General features: G+C 54.8%; 1 protein-coding gene across 1 annotated transcript; it reads right to left on the bottom strand.

Annotated features, from left to right (window-relative positions):
- Positions 1–1,299: 1,299 nt before the first annotated feature.
- LOC105068018 (annexin A8) lies at positions 1,300–18,858 on the bottom strand. The gene is made up of 12 exons (XM_074374332.1): positions 18,700–18,858; positions 13,572–13,662; positions 12,332–12,426; positions 10,877–10,990; positions 10,032–10,122; positions 9,194–9,273; positions 8,686–8,745; positions 8,078–8,171; positions 7,693–7,788; positions 5,901–5,959; positions 4,438–4,560; positions 1,300–2,409 (listed from the first exon to the last, which is right to left on the bottom strand). Exons 1-12 carry the CDS (start codon positions 18,718–18,720, stop codon positions 2,350–2,352), a joined length of 984 nt encoding a protein of 327 aa, XP_074230433.1. The 5' UTR covers positions 18,721–18,858; the 3' UTR covers positions 1,300–2,349.
- Between the last annotated feature and the right edge of the window lie 1,894 nt (positions 18,859–20,752).

Raw genomic sequence — 20,752 nt, 5'->3', positions numbered from 1 at the left:
AAACAAAACAAACAAGACCCCTGAGGAGCAACTGCAGAAGCGCCTCAGGAACGTGTCTGTCAGAAGTTCCCCAAAGCTTATTCCAGCAAAAATGAGTTGGAGGTCCAGAGGACGCTACCAGTGTCCCGGCCAAGTCCCTTTGCCAGCTGGTGCCGCCTTCCCCAGCTGCCAGGAGAGCCAGCTAATGACACCTAGCCAGTCCCTTCTCAGGAGAAGGCTCTCCACTAGAGCGGAGCCACCTCAGAAGGGGGCCAGGTGACGCCCCTCGGTGCTCCAGCTGTGACCCCAGGAGGAGAGAGCGTCTCTCTAATCTGAGGGGGACCTCCTGCTTCCTCCCGGGGGGGATGGGGAGCGCTCCCTTCTGCTCCATCGGGAGTGATGGGTGAACTGCATGGTTCTGGGATTCCCTTGCTGGGCACGTAGTTGGACACAACCAGGTTTCCTGGGCCGTATCCTTGGCTGCTGCTTTTCTCCAGGCTCCTGTCTGGACGTGTGAGGCCAGTTTGGGGGCAGGTTGCAAGGGAGCTCTCTGCCCAGAGGACCAGCTTCCCAGAGGATCACAGGGTGGAGGGAACCTCTAAGTCCTTTCTAAAGGGCTTTGGCAGGACGTGACGCAGTGACTCAGCACTGGAGGAAAGTCCGGGGTGGGACTTGAACAAAGCCAAACAAAAAAGGAATCATCACACCTGGCAGCCTTCCCTGGGGTGCCACAGACAGCCCTGAAATCCAGCTTTAAGGATTTCAGCCTGGCCTCACAGCCCTTTAAAAAAAAAAAAAAAAAAGAAAGATGAAACCACCCCCCACCCAGCTCCTCGAGGCTGCGCTCTGAAAGGGGTTTGTAAATGAGGGTGTGTTCAGAGGGCTTGGCCCCAGATGGGACTTCGGGAGGGGCAGTTGAAGGGACTGGGGACATTCAGCTTTGACAGAAGAAGTCTTGGCAGAATATGTGGGCTGTCTTCAGAGATCAGAAAGTTGTTGGTGAGAAAGGCTAAGCATTAGGGCCCTAGACGGCGCCCTCAGGGGCAGGAGGCTCCGTGGGGCAGAATGCGGCTAAGTTAAAGGAAGAACTCCGCTGATCGCACCTGCCGGGAAGAGGCCGGGCCATCCAAAGAGGCCAGGGGTTTAGAAGAGCCATCCCTCGGGTGACAGCAGGCCCACTCAGAGTGTCCCCACAAGGAGATGCCCACCTGTGTGCTCAGGTCTGATCAGCAGGATTTTTTAATCACATTTCTTTGATGTCCACTGACAAACTGAATTGGTACTACTTTGGTCACCACTAAAAATCCAAAGACACTTAGATTCCAATGTATAAATCTTTATTATTCTGGAAAGCACAACACAGGCACCTCAGCTTCTCCTCTAACCAGTTGCTATTGCCGTTTGGTCAGGATTAGATCAGGATTAGAGATGTTCCAGGCTTGTGTCATGGAAGGAAAAATGGCTAATGTGATCGAGGACCAGAGAAGCCCGGGCCTCTTAGGACGCAGTGTCCTTGGGTCAGGACACTGAGCTGCAGCTTTCTCTGTTGGCAGGATGGCGAGAGCATTTTTCTCCCACCTCTAGCCTGGCATCTCAGATGATGCTGGTGAACAAATGTTAGTGATAGCCCAGCTGGCCTGGATATACGTGTTCCTTTCTCAGCTGCCCACAAGTACGTGCTGTGAGACAAACGGGCTCTCACAACCTTCTCTGGTTGCCTGAAAGAGAAATGTCTCAGCCGAGAAACTTACTAAAACATTTTTTTTTAGCTTTTTTCTTGGGAGGGGGGAGAGGGTAGATAATTAGGTTTGTTTATTTATTAATTTTTAATTTTTTAAAAATGGAGGTACTAGGGATTGAACTCAGGACCTCGCACATGCTAAGCGTGCGCTCTACCGCTGAGCTATACCCTCCCCCTGAGAGACTTGTCAAAATTCCATCTTCCCTGGTCCCTTCTCTGCAGATCCAGATCAGTAGATGAGGGTGGGGCTGAGTTTCTCTGTAGCTGGCACCGAGGGGACTCTGAGACCCAGGCTGAGGAAGCTTCTGTGCAGGAAGGAAGAAGTGAGGCCCAGCACCGGCAGATCCTCAGGCGGAGGCACTTGTCAGGCCAGATCTGTGCTGAGATATTGGCCGTGTGCTCTCACCTGAGATTGACTTGGGAGTTCGGTGGAGGTAGGAGCCCCAGGCTGACCCTTCCCCCGGGTCAGAGGAACTGGCTGCAAAACACTGGAAGCTGGGAGATAGAAGACTGAAGGGCATGCTCTGGCTCCCCCCACCCCCACCCCCACCCCGATCCACGGCCAAGGTTCAGCAAGCAGGATCCAGTGCCTCCGCCTTCTTGGCCTTTGCGCTTGTCCTTCTGAGCCTTCAGAGGTCGTTGCCCACCAGGTTCAGCAGGGCGTTCTTGTAGTCGCCACTGGTGTCTTCCTGGGGACAGGAGGGACACGAGAGTTAGAAGGCGGTGGTTGTGGCACTGGCCTGGCTTGGAGTCCTCTCCATCACCCTGGAGGTGGAGGGTGCAGTAGAGAGAGCTTGGGCTTTGAGCCCACGCAGAACCTGGACCACAGCTCCATCACTCACTGACCCCGTGGCTGAGTCAAGTCTCATTGTCACTCTGAGACTCAAACTCATTTATGATATGACATTGATGATGATATGAACCTTGCTGAGATGTGGCGAGAATTAAATAGCAGGAAAAACATGAGCTTGGCTGCATAGCAGCTGCTCACGTAGGGGTCAAGTGACGTTGGTCACCAGTAGGGTAGACCCCAGAGGTCGAGTGGCTGAACCCCCTTTCTGTGGTCTCCCAGGCCCCCCAGCTATTAGGCAGGTCCTGATAGGACTGGCCAGCCAAGGATCTACACACAGAGCCGGGGGAACAGGAAAGCTCCCTTTCTATGTGGTTGAGGAAAATGGGACCATGAGAGGGTATGGGATTTCTTCAAGGCCACTCGGTGAGTAAGTGTGAGGGCTGGGGACTAGTTCCACCTTTTTATTCTCTACAGCAGTTTACGTCTCATGGAAATTATCTAATTTCTTAACTGTTTTGTCAAATTTGCTTATAAAATCATTGGTGCCTGAACTTTTCTTAGAGATTTTAAATATCTTTTTTCTTTTTTTCACTACTTCCCAAAAGATTTTTGTAATATGGCTTTTTTTAAAAAGCCATTCATTTTGTCTACCCTCTCAAATATATGAGTATAAAGTTATCATGGGATTTTTATACATTTTTCTATTAATTTCTATGCCAGAGTTTTTAATGCTGGTATTGCTGCTGGAAATCATTTTTGCTTTGATGACGTCTACAGGGGGTGGTCTATGCTAAAAAGAAAATATTTGGTCAACTTACTCACGGTTCCTAGGAAATTTTCTCTTTAGGTAAACTTCAGGTAAAACCTAAGAGGGTGGGCTTCATGTAGGTTTAAATAAGGCGCTGTATTAGTGATTATGCACTAATTAGCCTAATACATCTCTCTCCATAATGAGGTCTACAGGTTAGTTGGGTCAAAAGTAATCATTTTCACGCAGTGCTTTTGTCCTTCTGGAGTCTGACTGTGGCTCTAACTGGACTGGCGAGAAGGAATAGAAATCTTTCTGATGCCTCAGAAACCACGTGTGGTTGTAGGAATTTGTGACACTGGCTGGGACTAAGTGTTGGGAAAGCTAGCCCTTTGAGTGACACAGCTGTAGCCTCTGCTGATTTTCACCCAGCCCTCCTAAAACAAAACCAAGAATAATTTCCACCCCTCCCACCCCCACCTACCTACTGAGCCATTCGGAAACGTCTTAAAGCAGAAATGTCTTTTTAACATACGGTAAGCTATGTGTTTCTCGGAAAGTGTAGTGAACAGTAGATGTTTGCAGAATGACTAGAGACCTGACTTAATAGCCAGTGAAGACTTAGGGATGTGTTTCTCGTGACTTGACGTCTGGTAATGAAGCTGTCAAGGTCTCAATTGGCATCAGGAGATGGCCAGGAGAGCTATTTCTCGTGAAGTGATAATCACCCTGCATTTTCTCGGCTCCAGAACTTTCACTAATTGGAATCAAGTTAGGCAACCCACTGGAGCCCATCTGATTTATCTCTGTAAAACTTTGCTGCCTGAACTACTTAAATCTGGATGGGACTGCCACGCCTCGATTCCTACTAAACTATCTGCTCTCACTGACTCTTGATGATTCAGTGTGTCATTTTCAGAGGGGCAACCGTAAGTCAAAGGCACAGCTAACTTTGTGTGAAATATACAGGGGCCTCCACTCCCCGCCAGGCTCTAACCGCACCCACCTCCTTGCTGACCCCTGCACACACCACGTAGCAATGCAAGGTCCTGATGCCCACTGGGAAGGGGTGGACACCTGTGACTTTGGACATTAGTTGCAGGATTCAGGTTTCCCAGTAAGGTCTCTGTTTCAAACTGGTGTTAGAATTGGGAGAACTGGGAACTCGTGGCTTACCATGATCATGCTGCTGAGGGTCTTGCCATACATCTTGTTGAACTGATGCTTGATGAGATTTAAGTCAATCTCACTCCTTGAAACGATGTTTCTTATCAGGGTCCCATCCCGAGTCCCTGCTCCCTGGATAAGACACAGCAATCAACCATCACTTCTTCTTTGTTTTTTCCTTTTTTTTGGTGGAGGGGGTGGTAATGAGGTTTATTTATTTATTTAAATAAAAAAAAAAGTCCTTGTTTTTGAAACCAGGACTTCGTGCATGCTAAGCATGAACTATACCACTGAGCTATACCCTCCCCCCAACCATCACCGTGTGCCTTTGTCCATCTCTGTGATGACGGACAGATCTATGTTGGGTCCCGGGGGCTTTCACAGGGGGTGGAGATACAGGAATGAGCCCCTGCTTTAGCAGTGAAGCACTGAGAGGGATGCGCTAAGGGATCCCTTGATCTCCTCTCACTCACTGCCCATGTGTCTCCCTTATTAGAAGCCAAATGCCCCCAAATTGCAGCGTGTGATTGGCCACATCAGATTCTAGACACAAAATGCACACGGCTTCAGGAGTAAGACCTCTTCCTAGGGCAGCAACACCATGAACTCAGCTTAACTGGCCGACCCACATGCAGGACCTTCCTGCTCACTTTTATCCTTGAACGCTCTCATGTCAGAGGGAGCCACGTGGCCAAGGGGATCCCACGCCCTCTGTCATTTCCTGGCCAGATGTAGCCAGAGACCTTGGGGCTCCGACTTTAGGTGATGTTCGCAACCATCAATCACGGAAGGTGGGCACCAACTTTAGTCCCGGGGAATTCATCTGACTGTCTGTTTTCCACTGTGGTTCTAGTGGAACCAGAACCTCAACTCGATACGAGTGTTTTGAACATCTGTCTGAGCAGCTAGTGCAGCTTTCAGACAGCAGGCGACCCTAGACCGGCAGCTGGACACACACAGGGAAGTTGAGTTGTCATGTGTGGCCATCCCCCTCTGCATGTGTCCGTTCAAAGGGTGCCTTAACCTCCTGGCAGTCCTGACCTGGGCTTTCTCAAGGAGGCCACGTGGACAATTAGACATAAATAAAATTATACATGAAAAGGACAATTGCACTGGTTTGGGCTCAAATCAAGGCTCTATTACTTCCCAGCTGCGTGACCTTGGACTGCAAGCCTTGGTTTCACCATCTCTAGGAGGGCAGTTACGACATGGGTCTCACAGGGTTGTTGTAAAAGTTCAGCGCGGTGAACACCTGTGAATACACCTGCTCACAGCCAGCCTTCAGGAGATGCGGCTTCCCCTCTCCAGCCTCGATGTGCCCTCTGAGAACTAAAACTATTCTGACCCACAACAGGCTGGGATAAGAGGAGACCCAAGTGTCGAAGACTTGGGTGGTGGCTCTGAGCATCCTGGTTTTGCCGTGGGTGCCGTGTAGGGTCGGGGGCAAGGCGCACAGCAGACAGACCAGTCACCTTCATGGCGTAGTAAAGTCGCTCCGCAAAGTAACTGTGGAGGTTCCGGGTGCATTTAACTGGCAAACAGGAAAGTTGTGTTAGCAACCAGAGGTTGTAGGCGGCACTGTGTATGTGTTTATTTATTCAACTCTTGCCTCAAATCTTAAAGGTTAGCATTATGCAAGTCTTAGCCTACTTATCTGTGCCCTGCCTCATCTTAAAATGAGAGGCTTTGTGTCAGGAGAGGTGGAGCAGGGAAGGAGGCCTTGGGCACTGGATACGGGTGCAAAGCCCAGAGCAGGCAGACAGAAGGCGAGGCGTGGGAAACACTGGGGCGCTCAGGGCTGGGCTGGCCCATCAGAGCACCGCTCCGCCCAGGGGAGCTCCTGGGCTTTAACTTTCCAGAGCCGTCTTCCCCAGGAGTCCAGCCACTCAGCTCCGTGGAGGAGCCACTGTTATGATGACCACTGGCCTCTAAGTGCCCGCTTTATATGTCACTTAGCAGAGGGCCCCTGCAGCTTGAGTCCCCCTGTGACGGGTGGGGCTGGGCCCCAGAACACGCAGGTGCCCGGGCGTCTGGTCTCAGGCTCACTTCATGCACGGTGTTTCAGAGACTTGGTGTCCGGGTGGGGAGGTTGTTGTTTTAACTCAGGCAGCAGAAAGAGTGAGGGCTTGGAGGGAGGTAGGCATGAGTTCAGACCCCACCTGATGGCACCGTGTGCCCTCGTTACTTGACTTCCCTGCCCTGCTCTGTCCTCGCCTGTGGAATGAGTGACGGGAGCTTCGAGGAGAAAAACAGAAAGCTCCCAGCACCGGAGGGCACCACATGGCTTCATTTTTCCCTGCCTGAAGATGTTATTCAGGAGTTTAAATTGGATCCAGGGGCTGCCTTTGGAAGCTGGGACTGGAGTGGAGGGCACGCTTAGATGCTCACACAGACTGGATTTATCACGGCAGTCAAAGGCGGCTGGGGAATGCAGATGTCCCAGTTCACCCTGGAGACTGGGACACACGGTGCAGCTCTCCTGGCTTCCTGGCTGCTTGGCACCAAATGGGGGACCTCCTGGTGTGGAGGTGATTTTGGCTCCATCTTGGGATAGAGGAGGGAAGTCCCCCTGCCCTGGGGCTCAGTTCTTCATTCTGCACTGACTCGTCTCCCTGTCACCTCAGCTCTGGACCCCAGGTTGTGCTCTGGAACGGGTCCTCCTACATGAACCTGACCTCATGCTTTGGGGAAGATTCTCAGCGTTCCCCAGCATCAGACCACCAATCCCTCACTTTGGACCAATTACACATCGTCATTTCTTCAATCAGCAGCTGAGGCGGGGACCGGAACCCTAGCTAAAGACCCAGATAGGTGAGTTCTTCAGGGCTTCACAGTCAGAACCAGAACGTTCTCTGTGTGGCTGCTGTGAGTGAGCATAGGTCCTGGGCCTGGCACAATCCTGCAAACGTGTGCATACGTACACACATTCACACACTACACGGTCTCACGTACCTTCACGCACACACGTACACACACGACTACACACAGCACTGGGCACTGTGTGAGCAGCCCAGAGAACAATCTGGCCGGACACAGCTCACTGAGGACACTAGTGCCCCCCCACCCCCACTAGAGTTCCAGTGTCCTGGGTGAAGGGTCCATGCTGAGAGTAGGGGCTGGAGCGGAGGTTCACCTTGAAGGTGAACATGGGGACCCCGTCTCTTGCTGCTGCACCCTCGGCCCTTTGCCTTTGGCGCTGTCCCATCACAGAACCCCGGGGCCGGCGGACACACGTGAGTCTGAGCACGGGGCTCCGTCTCTCACCCACTGTGAGCATGGCCTCCTCCAGCGAGCCGTGGGTCTCACTCTTGATGCTGTCCTCAATGCTCTTGTTGGCGATTTTCTCATACTCCTCAAACACTGTGGAGAGAGGCCTTCTCTTAGGGGACATGCGCATCTCAGTGTGACCCGCCCTCCCCAGCATCTCAGATCAGAGACTGCACATCAGTGCACCACCCTGACCTCCAGTTGGTTGTCGGGGAAAGGATGCAGGGCTCCCTGGCTCTCTCTACAACTCTGTGACTTGACAAGGCCACACACTGGCTATTCAGTGTGAAGGGAGAGGCCCTGTGGCCAGAGCGCCTCCACCCGCCCCCTTCCCCTACCAGGTCCCACCTGACAGTGCCTCCCTGCCTCCCTTCCCCGGTACCTTTCATCAGGTGTGTGGCACTGCGTGTGCACAGGATGGTGATGAATTTCATCTCATCAGTCCCGCAAATCTTCTCCCCGGCTGCGTACAGATCCTGGCATTGGGACACCCCCAACAAGCCAGTGAAGGTGAGCAAGCGGGTGAAGGATGGTCCCTCATCCGCCTTCCCAGGTAGGCATGGTCCTCTGATTGATCGTCTTTTTGATGGGAGCCCCCTATCCCTGAGTGGTTAAGTTCTCTTCTTCATACTGGGCTCTGCCTCTGGGCACCTCCAAGTTCTCTGCCAGCAGGCAGACCTATGAAAGGCTGACTACATGCATCTGGGGCTCAGAGACCCAGGATCCCTGGGTTCGTAGGTTGCTCCTGCCGGGGCAGAGCTTCAGTGGACCCCACCCAAACCAGTCTCTTTCCTCCCCTACACCCTCACTTTCCTCTGTAGACACCGGAGGGTCAGAGTCTGCAGAGAGCTGAGCTGGGTTCCAGCCTAGCGTCAGAGAAGCCCCCCACAGGCAGAGGGGCCTGGTGAGGCACCAGCCCCCTGGGTCTAGATGGCAGAGGGTGGGGCCAGGTGGTCAGCAAGGTGGAAGCTGATGAGGGAGACCCCCAACCTGCGCGTCTTGGAGGGCCAGTCCTGGGTCCACGAAGCCGCTCAAGTCATCCCTGCTGCCCTGGGAACAGAAGAGGCAGCTTTGTAAGGGAGGAGCCTGAGTGGAACCACTGGGGCAGAGGGCAGAGTCGGGCAAGAGGGCAGACAGTTATCCTTTTCAGGCCTCGACTCTCTCATCTGAAAAATGAGAGCAGTTAGGGATGCCTTGTAGGGAGCTGGGGGGTTCAGTGAACTAAGGTGAGTGAAGTGTCTGGCCTGGGGCCTGGCGAGAAGGACCTGCTCAGTGATGGGCCTCCTCCCACTTCCCGGGTGCCCTCGTGTGGCTGAGTCAGGAGAGGTGCGGGGGCCCGGCACTGAGGACCCTCCAGCCACACCGAGAGGTACCCAGTGAGCCCGGGCCACAGTGGCTGTGCAACCGCCTTGCCCCCACCCCACCGCACCCCAGCAGCCCTGCCCTGGGGGGAGCTGCTAGGATTCTCCAGACGAGGGGCTCCAGGAGCCTGGGATACCTGCAGGAGGCACACCAGGATCCTCTCCAGGTAGCCACTGGTGTCTGCTTGGATGTCTTCCTCCAGGCTGGACCCATAGTCTGCAGGGCAAACAGAACCATGAGGCTCAGACCAGCTCTCCTCCTCCCCGCCCTCTTTTCCACACGTCTCCCCATGAAAGCCTCCAGGAAGGACAAGTCCTTGCCGTGGGGAGGGTTTGCCTGCCCAGGCGTCTGAGAGGCTGAGGTTCCATCCCCAGTGGTTGTTCAGAGCTAGGAGGCAACGTGGGTTGGCAGCCAAGCCCAAAGCACAAAGATGGGCCAGGCCAGAGAGCCAGGGGCTGCCAGTCGAGCTCCACTGCATTACGAAGCCAGACCCTTCGGGCAGGCTCCCCACCAGGCAGGCCTCCTGGAGGATGGAAGAGGAAGCCTCCACGGAAGCTGGTCTGTGCTCTGTGCTCCCCACCGCAGCGGGCCCCTGCACGGCCCCCTCGGATGCCTGTGCCCGGCCGGGAGGGAGCCAGCCCCATCCACTGCTGACACAGCTTGTGCCCCATAGCACTGCCACATTGTTAAGGGGCAGAGAGTTAGGGGGTGCCTGCCTTTCCCCCCAGCAGCCCGTGGGCTTAGGGAGATGAGAGACAGAGCCTGAATCATATCCAATCTCACTGTCAGGCACGGGACTTGACACACAGTAGGCACTCAACATCCATGGTTGGAAAAGCCCAGAAAGGTTCCTTTCCAATGGGGCCAGTCCACTGCTTGTCCCTGTTCCCTGCTAGGCTGCCAAAGCTTGTAGCCATTCCCAAGCTAGCCTTTAACTCGGGGTCCTGCGCCCTCCCTCTCGGCAGGCCCCTTACCTTCCTCATACGCCTTCATTATCTCCCGCAGCTGGTTCTTGGTCCGAGAGGCCAGGATTTCGATGATGACGCCCTCTTTGGTTCCTAAGCCCTGTGGATAAAAACCTCTGTCTGCTGCAGAGTACCACCTGTGCCCTCTTGCTCTGCCCATGGCAAAAGGCAAAGGGAAGGACCAGTCACTGCTCTGCCCGACTCAGATGGGGGCCTCTGCTGGAGGATGCTACCAGGGAAGTCACGTGCATCTGTCTCTAGTGGTAGACACCGTGGCCAAGGGGTGTGATGGGAAAGCTAGGTCTCAGCTTGAGCCTCCATAGCTGGGTGGTCTCGAACAGGTCCCTCCACCACCGTGAGCCTAAGGGTCCTCATCAGGACACGGGGGTAACAAGCCCCCACCCCCTCTGCAGGTGGAGCAGGGATAATACGTAAAATGCCCGGCGGCCCACACAGTGAGTGTCCTTTCAATGCTTTCAATGGAGATGATTATTGTTCCTGGGTTCTGACTCCCTCTTAACCATCTGCGAATGCGAAAGGAACCGTGGGAAGTAACTGGAAGCCAGGGGACCAGGCCCAAGACTGCAGAGGCTGGCTCCTAGTTCCTGTACACCTTGGTCTTGCAGTGACTTGGGAAGGACTGATTTTGGCCTCACCATGGCCGCACGACAGTGGAGGCCAGTCTGTTTGGCAGCAGTCTGAGCTGCAGGCTGCAAGCTCGCTGGGCTCATTCCAAACAGGCCACTTGGAGCTCCCAGCGCCAGGCTTTCTTGGAAAAAGGGTCCCGGCGTCGCTCCCCCACCGAGTCCTTGTGAGTGTCTCCCGCCCCTCCTCCCCTCCACGTGCTTGGTTACCTTCATGGCATCGTACAGCTCCTTGGCTTCGTAGCTGTATGGAGGGTACATGAGGGCTATGATGAGCCTCTCGAACTTGCCGCTGAGCTCCGACTTCAGGGTCTCAGTGAGGTCCTAGGGAAGGAGCAAGGAGGGGTGATGCTCTGACACTGCGCCCACAGAAGTGCAGGCAGCAGATGGTGACTGGGGCCTGGGGGCTCTGGCGGGATCCCCATGTGCGCGCTGCCACGCAGGGGCGGCTGGGGTTTCTGGGACCAACAACTCAGCCTCTCTAAGCATCGTTACCCCATCCCGTGAAGTGGAGACTGCGGTCCTCCCGCTGTACGCCATCGCTTAGGGGATTAGCGGAGAGATGTGTGTGGCTCAGCTTTGCTCCCAGGGCGGTGCTGGGCACACCATAAACCCAAGATACAAGCTTGTCATTGCCCGCCATCAAATCCCTGTCACTGAGCCCATAGGCACTCAGTGAATGCGAGGAATGAATTAAGGAATCTATCTCACGTGTGTCTCCTTCCAAGAGAAGGAGAAGCCACAAGACCACGCCCAGCTGATCCCCCTGCACAGCGCAGTGAAGGACCAGGGGACCTGCCAGACCTGGATTTAAATCCCAGCCTTATTGCTGACAGGCCCTGGGATCTTAGGCAACATCTTCCACTCTCAGAACATCAGTTTCCTCCAGTATGAATGCAGAGACTAATCCACAGTTGTGAAGATTAAAAGAGAGAAAAAAATTTTTTAAAGCACATTGATTTCCTCCATGGAGGGTTTGGGCTTCATCACTCATCTTCCTGGATTAAATCTCCACATAATCAATGTGCACCGATGGAGGCTTCTGGCCACCACACTCTGCGCACATTTATTCCTGTGTTTACCCAGCACGCCGATGCCTGGCTTTGTCCTGTGGGTGGTGGGAGGAGGGACAAAGGGTCCAGGCTGTGTGCTCCCGGCCCTTGGAGTTCCCGCAGGGCAGGAAGGAGGAGGCGCCGTTGTGGCAGCTCCAATGCAGGGAGACAGCCCCGTGGCACAGCACAGAGTGGATCCCAGCCTGCGTCTCCGGCATGTGGGAGAGAGGAGGGCATTCCAGCCTCAGGGAACAGGACCAGCAAAGTACAGAGGCAGGGAGACAGCTCAGGGATGGGGCCATGGAGCAAATACAACGGAGCAAGTGAAAGAGAAGGTGGGAAAGGAAGGCTGGGCTAGATGACAGAAGGCGGGACCAAGCTGGGGCCGTGGAGGGCCATCAGAAAGTCTTCCAGATAAAACACAGGCTGGCGAGTGAAATCTGATTTTCAGAGAAACAGTGCATCATTTTTTTAGTGTGACTGTGTCCCATTTACCCTATGTTGCCAGTGGGCTGGGCTCTGGACAAGGGCCTGGTCCAGAGTGGGGCTGCGTCCCCAGCTGTTTTTGGCAGCAGTAGTCCCCACGGCCCCCAGCACACGGGCCCCCCTTTACCTTGCCAAACTGAGCCTTGAAAGACTTGGCGATCTCCTGCCGCTGAGCGTTGCTTCTCTTCGTGAGCACGTCGATGATGGCCTGCTCATTGGTGCCTGCAGGGTGCACAGTGTGAGCATCCCCACTGCTCCCCGGGGGTGGGGGGCGAATGAGGGCTGGGGAGGAGGGAGGGCAGCTGCTTGATGGCCAAGCAGTGGGAACACACCATCTGAAGATCTCAAAACCTGATGACTTTCACGGTGCAGACAAGACAGTCAGGAAATCCTTCTGTCCACCCTGCCACCCGCACAATGTTGGGGCATGGCCCAGACCCAGCCTCACAGCGATGAACACTGAGGACCCTCTGGTCATCTGATAGCCCCTGAACATCACCCAGGGCCTTTGGAGCTCAGGTGGGACCTCCTGCCCTGACCTGCCTTGTGCTGGTGGCCATGGGGGAAGATCAGGTCGGAGGGGCCAGAAAACTGGCTCTGAGCCCTGGCCCAGCAGCTGGGTGGGCTAGAAGCCTCATCTCCCCCAGCCTCCGTTTTTTCCTTTTGAAAATGGAGATGATAGTAAAGATATCACAGGATATCGAGGGCTGAACATGCTTTCTAAGCTCATCTGGGAATGGCAGTTTTTGTTAATGTCCCAATTCACCAGTCGGAGCCGGTTAGAGGGTAAATCCTGCCAGGGGTTGTAAATCTGACATGAGGGCTGTCTGGGCCGGGCTACCCAAATCCCCTAATCCCAAAGGCTCCTGGCCAGCCCTTTCAGGCTCACAGGAATGCAGATGCTGGAGACAGGATGGAGCCGGCCCTGTGGCCCGCCTAAGTGGGGCGCGGAGGGGGAGATGTGGAGGGAAGCTGCAGCCCCTGTGTGGCTGGACCCCCCTGGGCCCAGGTCAGCCCCACAAAACTCCCAACATCATCCCATCCAAAATTCACCATGACACGCAGGGTTCAGAGTTTTTGGGGCCATTTTACAAGGTAGAAAGCTGTGACTGAGTGTGGTGAAGTCCTTTGCACAAGGACACCCAGGGACACACAGCAAATGTCCCCCTTCCCCCACCCCTGTTACTCACAACCGCCTTCCCCCCTTCCTTGGTCTTGGGGCTGTATATAGACCTGTGCTGGGGAAGGTGGGGCCTGTGTGATTCTCTGGGTGGCAGGAGTCAGTCACAGAGGGTTATGGGGAGGCCCCCCCGACCATGCTGCACCTGGTATCCCCTCTCCAGGGCCCCGGTGGAAAGGCAACTCACCGACCCCCTTCATAGCTTTGTAGAGGGTCTCTGCGTCGGGGTCTGGGTTGAAGTGGGGGCTGCCCTTCACCGAGACACCCTCCTGTTCAATCTGCAAGAGAACCCAGCCCGCTCAAAGCCGGAAGGCAGGGCAGTTTGCAGCCTATCCCAGCAGGGTGAGCACCAGTTTGGCGCCTGCTGACCAGAGGCTGGGAACCTGCATCCATCCAGGCCCTGCCCATTCTCCCTGGGGGAGGGGCACCTGGGAGGCCGCAGCTTCTGGATATGCTAGTTTCCAGCAGCTGTGTCTTGAGGAAGGGGCATCTTTGTCCACGTCGCACCAAGCGGCCACGTGGCCCTTCCACGTCGGGCCTGCAGAGGCCCCCGGTGCCTATTAGCCCCTCGGCCAAGGGGAGGCCTGTCCTGCCAGCCCGGCCCTCAGGCTGGAAGGAGGTGTCTCCTGAGGAGCTGGTCAGCACCACCTGGCCACGCCAATTGGTGGAACCCCAGCTCTCAGCGCCAGCGCCAGCCCCGGAGAGCTGGGGTTTGCAGGCTCAGACAGCACGAGGGAAGACCTCAACGGTGGCTGGTACCGGGGCCGCTTACAGAGCCGCCACGCTGACTGTGGGGCGTCAGGAAGAGGGTGTAAGACTGGACTCCAGCCTTCAGTGTCGGGAGCCTCGTCTCCCTCCTGTGTCTCCCACGGCCAGCTGCCCCGTGGGGACCGCACACCCGGCAGTCCTGTGCCACGTCTCCTCTGTGGCGCTGGCTCCTTAGCTCCTCAGCTGGACATTTGTTTTCTCCTTACTTGCATTTCCTGGATTTTTGTGATGAACATTGTCTTGAAAGAAAAAATTAAAAACAACCCCCAAATGTGGGGGGCTGGGCCTGAGAGAGGACCAGCTGGGGCTTGCTGGGACACCAGAGAGGGAGTGTCCTTCAGAGCCCAGCAGTGGTTTTACTGGGGCGACGGGCGGTCTATGAGGCTAGATGACCCAGAGACAGTCGCTCAGAGGCATTAGCTGTGTAGGGAACCTATTCCATACATGAGGGGACCCCCCAACACCACCCAGAGACCGTGCCTGCTCAGCCTGGCTGGGAGGGATCGCTGGTTCCCCTCACGGCTCTGTGGGACTGCCTTGTCTCCTCTGCAGAATGGCTCCTTGGTTAACAGGCTGGCGTCAGCCAGAGCCACAAAACCTTCCCCATCCCTGCCCCTGCCCTGGGCGTGGACTCTGAATCAGGCTGGGTTTCCCAGCCAGTGCCATCTGAGCAGGCCCGGCCACCCCCAGCTCCCTCCAGCACCACTGGCTGGCAGCAGGAAGGGACAACCCTTTCCAAAGCTATAAGGACAGTGATCAAGAAAGGAAAGGCTTCAAGGAGCTGAACACGCTGCCTGGGGAGTGTGCAGACGAGGTTGGGAAGCCAGGCATGGTCTGAGCTCAATCTGCCCTCTTCCTGAGAAGTGGGTATTTACCAGAGCCAGGGCACCCAGCTGAACATCCTGCTAGCTCAGGGCTTTTGCAAGTCTACAGGCTCTTGGAGGCAGAGGATTAGGGAAAAAATAAAAAAGTTTGGTGCTTTAAAAATTGTGAATTAACTGGATAACCAAAGTACCTTGGCCCTTGACTTCAAATCTCTAATCCAGATCTTGTCTGAGGGCTCTCGAGACGTGTGCCCTGCAGAGTTTCTCAGGTGCAAATGAATGATCCATCTTAAGTATGCGATTTGGGAGAGGGATGGTAGAGGAGGAAGATTGGAGATGGGAATTGAGTTTCAGGGAGACTCAGAGATCCTTCAAATGGAAGAGAGTTTAGTCCCATTGCATTTGGTCTCCCACTCACCTGTTCATTTGCTCCTATCTGCCCCACATCCACTCATTTTCTCTACCATCTATCCTCCCACCAAGTCATTCATTCATCTGTTCATCCCTTCTCCACCCAGACATCCCACTACCACATCCCTCCATCCCTCCATCCCTCCATCCAACCACCCAACTACCCCTCCAGTCACCACATCCTTCCTTCCTTCCTTCCTCCCTCCCTCATTCCCCCCCCCTCCCTTCCTTCCTTCCTTCCTTCCTCCTCCCTTCCCACCCATGGTATATCTGTACGGATATTTCTTTTGAGTAAAAGGTAAGGAGTCTTTCCATAGCTTTTGATGGAATTTCAAATATCTAGTGACAGACTTTCCTAGTTTACTTCTTAGCACCGTGTTTCACAGAAGAAAATTTTAGAAGTAATTCCTTATGGAAATTTCATCCAGAGAGCCTGTGCGGCCCCAGATGTTGCCCAGCTGTGGGCTGGCATACATTGCCTCCCTTGTGTGTGGCATCATGAGCGGCTGCTACTCCTGTCAGTGATTTGAACACCTCCCGTGTGTCAGGCCCTGCGGGTCAGCTGCTTTAGGTGCTTTGGATGCAGTGCCCTTCCCCTCGATGGCCCCGTCCGTTGCCCTAAGCAGGTGCGAATGCCCCATTTACAGGCTGGGCTCGGAGCGCCCGGCGAGGTTACAGAGCTAGTAAATGGCGGTTCTCAGACTGAATCCACAGCTCGACTCAGAAGCGAAGCTCCATCTACCAATGACTCAACCTTTTCCAGACTTTGAGTTTTCCTGGAACTCTTCACTGAAAGAAACCTCGCCCAAGGGAATGCAGGTCATCTGGGAGCGTGGGGTCATCTCAGACCCCAGTGCTGAGCTCTGGGGGCCCCCTAGGAGGGGCTCCCCCTCTGCTCTTTTCTGCAGGCTGGCAGTCTGGGGGCTGTGCAGCAGTGACTGACCAGGCTGTGTGTCCCTGTCACCATGGAGCGGGCCACTCAGCGGGTCTGAGGCTGGGCTCCGGTGGCCGTGTCTGTAAATAGCTCCCCAGGGGCTGTGATCTCTCCGCATGGAGAAGCCTCCGTCTCCCTTCCTGTGATGTGGTTTTAGGGAAAAACAAGATAGTTTCCTGGCCGTCAGACCCCCAGATGTCAGCATGGTGTGGTGGGGCTCCGGATTTTTGATCTAAGGCCCCCATGTTGGAAGAAGGACCTGCCTAGGCCTCTGCTGGGCTGGGTGGAGTGGGCTAGTCCAGACAGGAACGTCTTCTCTGGAAAGGTGACTCAGCCAGTCAGTGACTACATCTATATCGTGTCTGTGAAGCTATCAGGGGAGCTGCCACGCCTCGGCCTGCCCTCGTCTCGGGGCTGACCCGGGGCACCCGGGAGACAGAGCTTCGTCTCCACAAGAGAGGCACAGACAGGGCCCCGTCCCGCAGGCAGGCCTCCCTGAGCAGACCTTTCAGCCCGCTCTGGTCCCAGTCCTGGGCTGGTCAGGACCTCAGAGGTCATCTGTTCTTCCCTGGTGGTCAGTCCCAGGTGGGGTCTACCTGGAATCTTGCTCTCATGGGTGTGGGTGGTGAGGCCCACAGGGTTTGGGCTCTGGCACCAGGCTGCTCAGATTCTAACCCAGGCTCTGCTGCTTACTAGTGTGACAGCCTCGGGCGCCGTCTCAGCCTCCTTGTACCTCCATTTCCTCGTCTGTGGGTAAGGATATTAGTATCTATAATGCATCGTGTCCCGAGGCTCAGGTGAGATATTGAATGTGAGGGGCGTAGAGGAATGTGCAGCACACAGTGGTTGCTCAGTGAGTGTCATCCTTGTCCGGCCACATTGGCCAGGTCCCTACAAGGAGGCCTCTGTCTGCCTGGCTGGGTGGGGCCCCGAGGATGGGTTTCTGCCCCCGCCCCACTGGGAGCAAGGCCCAGAATCAGGCCACCTGGGGCAGCAGCTGACTTTGGAAAGTGCCCAGCACTGGGCTCTCCCTGCCACGTCTGCCTCCTCAAGACAGATTCCCATCAGCCAGGACGAAACTGGAGGCCGCCCCGGCTCCTCAACCTGTCCTGGCTGCTTTGCTGGGGCCACACTTGGGGCTGCCCCACGTTGCCCCTGGCTTCCTCTTGGTCCCACCTGTCCAGGCCCGGTATGTCTGAATCTGAGAGCCCCTGGGTTGTGACTTTTGTAACAAAGAGACTTCCTGCATTAGGATAAGTCTGGGTCACCCAGTAAGGCTCACAAAGAGCCTGGGGACAGGGGCAGAGAGAGATTTCATGCTAGACCCCTGCCTGCTCCCTGTGGGACAGAGCAAGTCACTAGATATCAATGAGCCTCAGTTTCCTCATCTGTAAAAATGGAAAGAGCAGCCCTGATGTCCCAGGGCTCCCTGGGGATGAAGGGAAGGAAGGAGTGCAGAGCGTGTGACATCATGCCTGCCCAGGGGACATCACCTGCTCATCGTCTTCACCACCCTTTTGGGTTTTTCAACTCCTTAGCATGAGACCGCCTCAGACTCAACCCCATACGAAACACCTCTGAGAATCTGTTCATTTAGCTGGGACACAGAGACTTGGGGACAAGGTGTGCTGTCCTCCCTAACTCAGCCCATAGGTTTCACTCCTGGATTTCAACTGTGCAAGGTCCCTGCGGGCCAGGTCCCCCTCCCATCCCCTGAGGTGTGGGCATGGATGCGTCCTCCAACCTCAGCCTCTCAAATCAGGTTGCTCTCCAGCTCAAGCTCCTTCAGTGGCTCCCCATTGCTCTTAAGGTAGAGCCTGAGCTTCTTAGCCTGCCATGCATGCCTCCATAGGACCCAGCCTTGCCTACTCCTCTAGCTCTGCCTACATCTCCCCCTACCCTCTACCTTTCCCCCCAGGACCCTCAAGCCAATGGGATCTACTTCTCTTTACAGCCAAGCTTCCCACTCTTTTGAGCCTTTGTACGTACTGTTCGCTCTTTAAGGGAACATCTGCCTGATTCCTCCTGGAACACATACTCATGGGCACACACCACGCACGCGCATATGGCTCAACCGTGACTCCCCCTCTCTTCTAGCAGCCTGACCCCTCCCCTCAGGCACCCTTCCTCAGGGCTCCCCCAGCCCCTCAGCTTTCCTGGGAGCATTTCAAGTCTCCTTTATCTGCCCGTCTCCTCTGTTCCCATCCCGGATGGACATGAACGCCTCTAGGGCCAGAGCCATTTCTCCTCGTCTTCCTCCCCAGTCTGGCGGGCCGTGTGGTGCCCGGCTGGGCAGACAGCAGAGTGCTGCCGGAGCTGACCTCCCTCCAGACCATCACCGCGCGGGTACCCTCCGCCTCTGCTCACTCTACACTCACCCAGGCTTTCCACCAGGCCATCTCGTTCACTTTGCCGGCGCCTTTCCCCGGGGCGATGAAGATACACCGGTCAGCCCTCCTTCCACCCAGAGACTCTGCAAATGAACTCGGCCCCTACTGCTCTCAGAAGAGATGGTTCTCAGGGTTGGGCGTGGTTGCAGCGGCAAGCGGGCCTCAGGCCCCGCCCAGCACCACCCCCGGCCCTGCCCCGCTCCCTGGGCTCTGCCTGAAGCTGGGTCCCTCCCCCACCCAGACACCAGCCTGGGCCTGCCCTGTGGAATTACACCACTCGCTGCCAAATGTTTGGGCTGGGGCTGCGACGCAGACTGGAAATTCTGAGTTACAATCTTTGAAAGCCCCACTTAGTAAACATGGCTATTCAGTCGGTCTTTGCTCAACCTGATTTCTGTAAAAAAGGAATTCATTAACTGCTATGGCTTCTCCACAATGAACCACACAATGAAGGGGCCTGGCAAAGGCATACAATAATGGCAGGCTTCGCTTATTGGGGGGGTCTCTATGCCTAGATCCCTCTTCAGTCACTCGGTGTACGCTGTCCCCTGCAATCTCTGCCACAACTCTAAGAAGCAGGTGGAAAATCCATGTAATACACTAAGAAACGGAAACTCCAACGTTAGATAATTTGCATAAGTCATACTTTTTGTGGGAAGAGGCCACACGATCCCCCAGGCCTCTCTGACTTGCCTGCTCTGCCCTGGGCCCTGCAGGATGAGCTGGCTGCCAAGGGAGGGAGGAATCTGCCTGGAAGAAGTTTATTTTTTCCTTTCTGGAGTTTGCCCTCCCTGGGGTCCCTGCCTGGAACTTTCCTCGGCACCACTTTCCCCTTGCCCTTCAGGGTGAACCTGTGCCTCAGAGATGCCCTGGCAGCCCCTCCATCCTGGGGAGACCCCTCAGGGCCTCCAGCACCCCTGCTGCTCCTGGAGCCCCAGAGAAAAACAGCCCCACAGAGGTGTGACTGTTTCACATTCAGTGAAGCCTTTCAGGGTGTCAACGTAAAACCATCAGTCGATCTAAGAAAGAAATAGAAAATTTTATTCGAGGAAAATTTGAGGATTATAACCTAAGAAGAGCATCTCGGAAAGCTCTGAGAACTGTTCCGCCTGTTAGAAGTCAATTTATGTAAGTTTTTTGAGACAGAAGGCTGTACATTAAATGAAGTATTATTAACTGTTTACACAATCCAGAGCTGAGCATCATCGTGGCCCCTTACAAGGTCGAGCAGGAATGTTATCTTTTAAGGAGTTGTAGCATCGTCGCTAGGAGAATGTTGCTTTTGCTTGTTGAGAACGTATTTCTGCCGACGGGGAAGATTGGTCGATGTGTGATGCAGATACACTACGCACAGCAGCTGGGGAGAGAAGGTCGAAATGTTACGGAAACAAAAGGCCAGCCAAGAAACAAGCACCACTCGGAGGGTTGGAGTACTCAGATGTATTACGCCGGCGGGCTCAGAGGGGCTTCTGCTCCGAAGCTCTGAGCACCTCCAAGACGTGCGCATGAGGTTTTATAGGGTAAATTACAAGCTTGGGGTATTCGGCCAATAGGCATGGAACAGCTTTAGCAGCATCATTATCACAAAAGTGGAGGCAGGGAGGCAGCAAACCAACATTCCAAAGCCAGATAGATCTCTTTGAAAATCCAGCTGGCTAGCAAAAAACATGAACAGCAAACCAACACTAATTAACTTAGATTTACAAGTTAGTCCAGCAGAACTCAGATCAGTATTCCAATACTTAGATTTGTGAGTTATCTTGTTAGCCTAGCCTAGCCTCTCCTTTACATTCCTAGGCTTGTCAGTTATCTTCTTAGACCAGCCCGGCTTTTCCTTCACAAAAAGAGATGGAAAACTTTTTATGTTGACATTTTTCTCATCTTACAGTAAAATGTGAATTTTATTTCACACGGGTTACAGGTGAGAACTGTCCCCTCTGGTTTCCTGACCCTGGCTCCAGTGCTCTCTTCTCTACACGCAGAGTGTCCCCAGGCTGTTCCTTTTGGACCTGTGAGCTGGAGTGGGTGGGGCTGGAGCCGG

The sequence above is a fragment of the Camelus bactrianus genome, chromosome 11 (assembly GCF_048773025.1).
Source record: "Camelus bactrianus isolate YW-2024 breed Bactrian camel chromosome 11, ASM4877302v1, whole genome shotgun sequence".
Classification (NCBI taxonomy): Eukaryota; Metazoa; Chordata; class Mammalia; order Artiodactyla; family Camelidae; genus Camelus; species Camelus bactrianus.
This window is presented reverse-complemented; position numbering and strand designations above follow the sequence as displayed.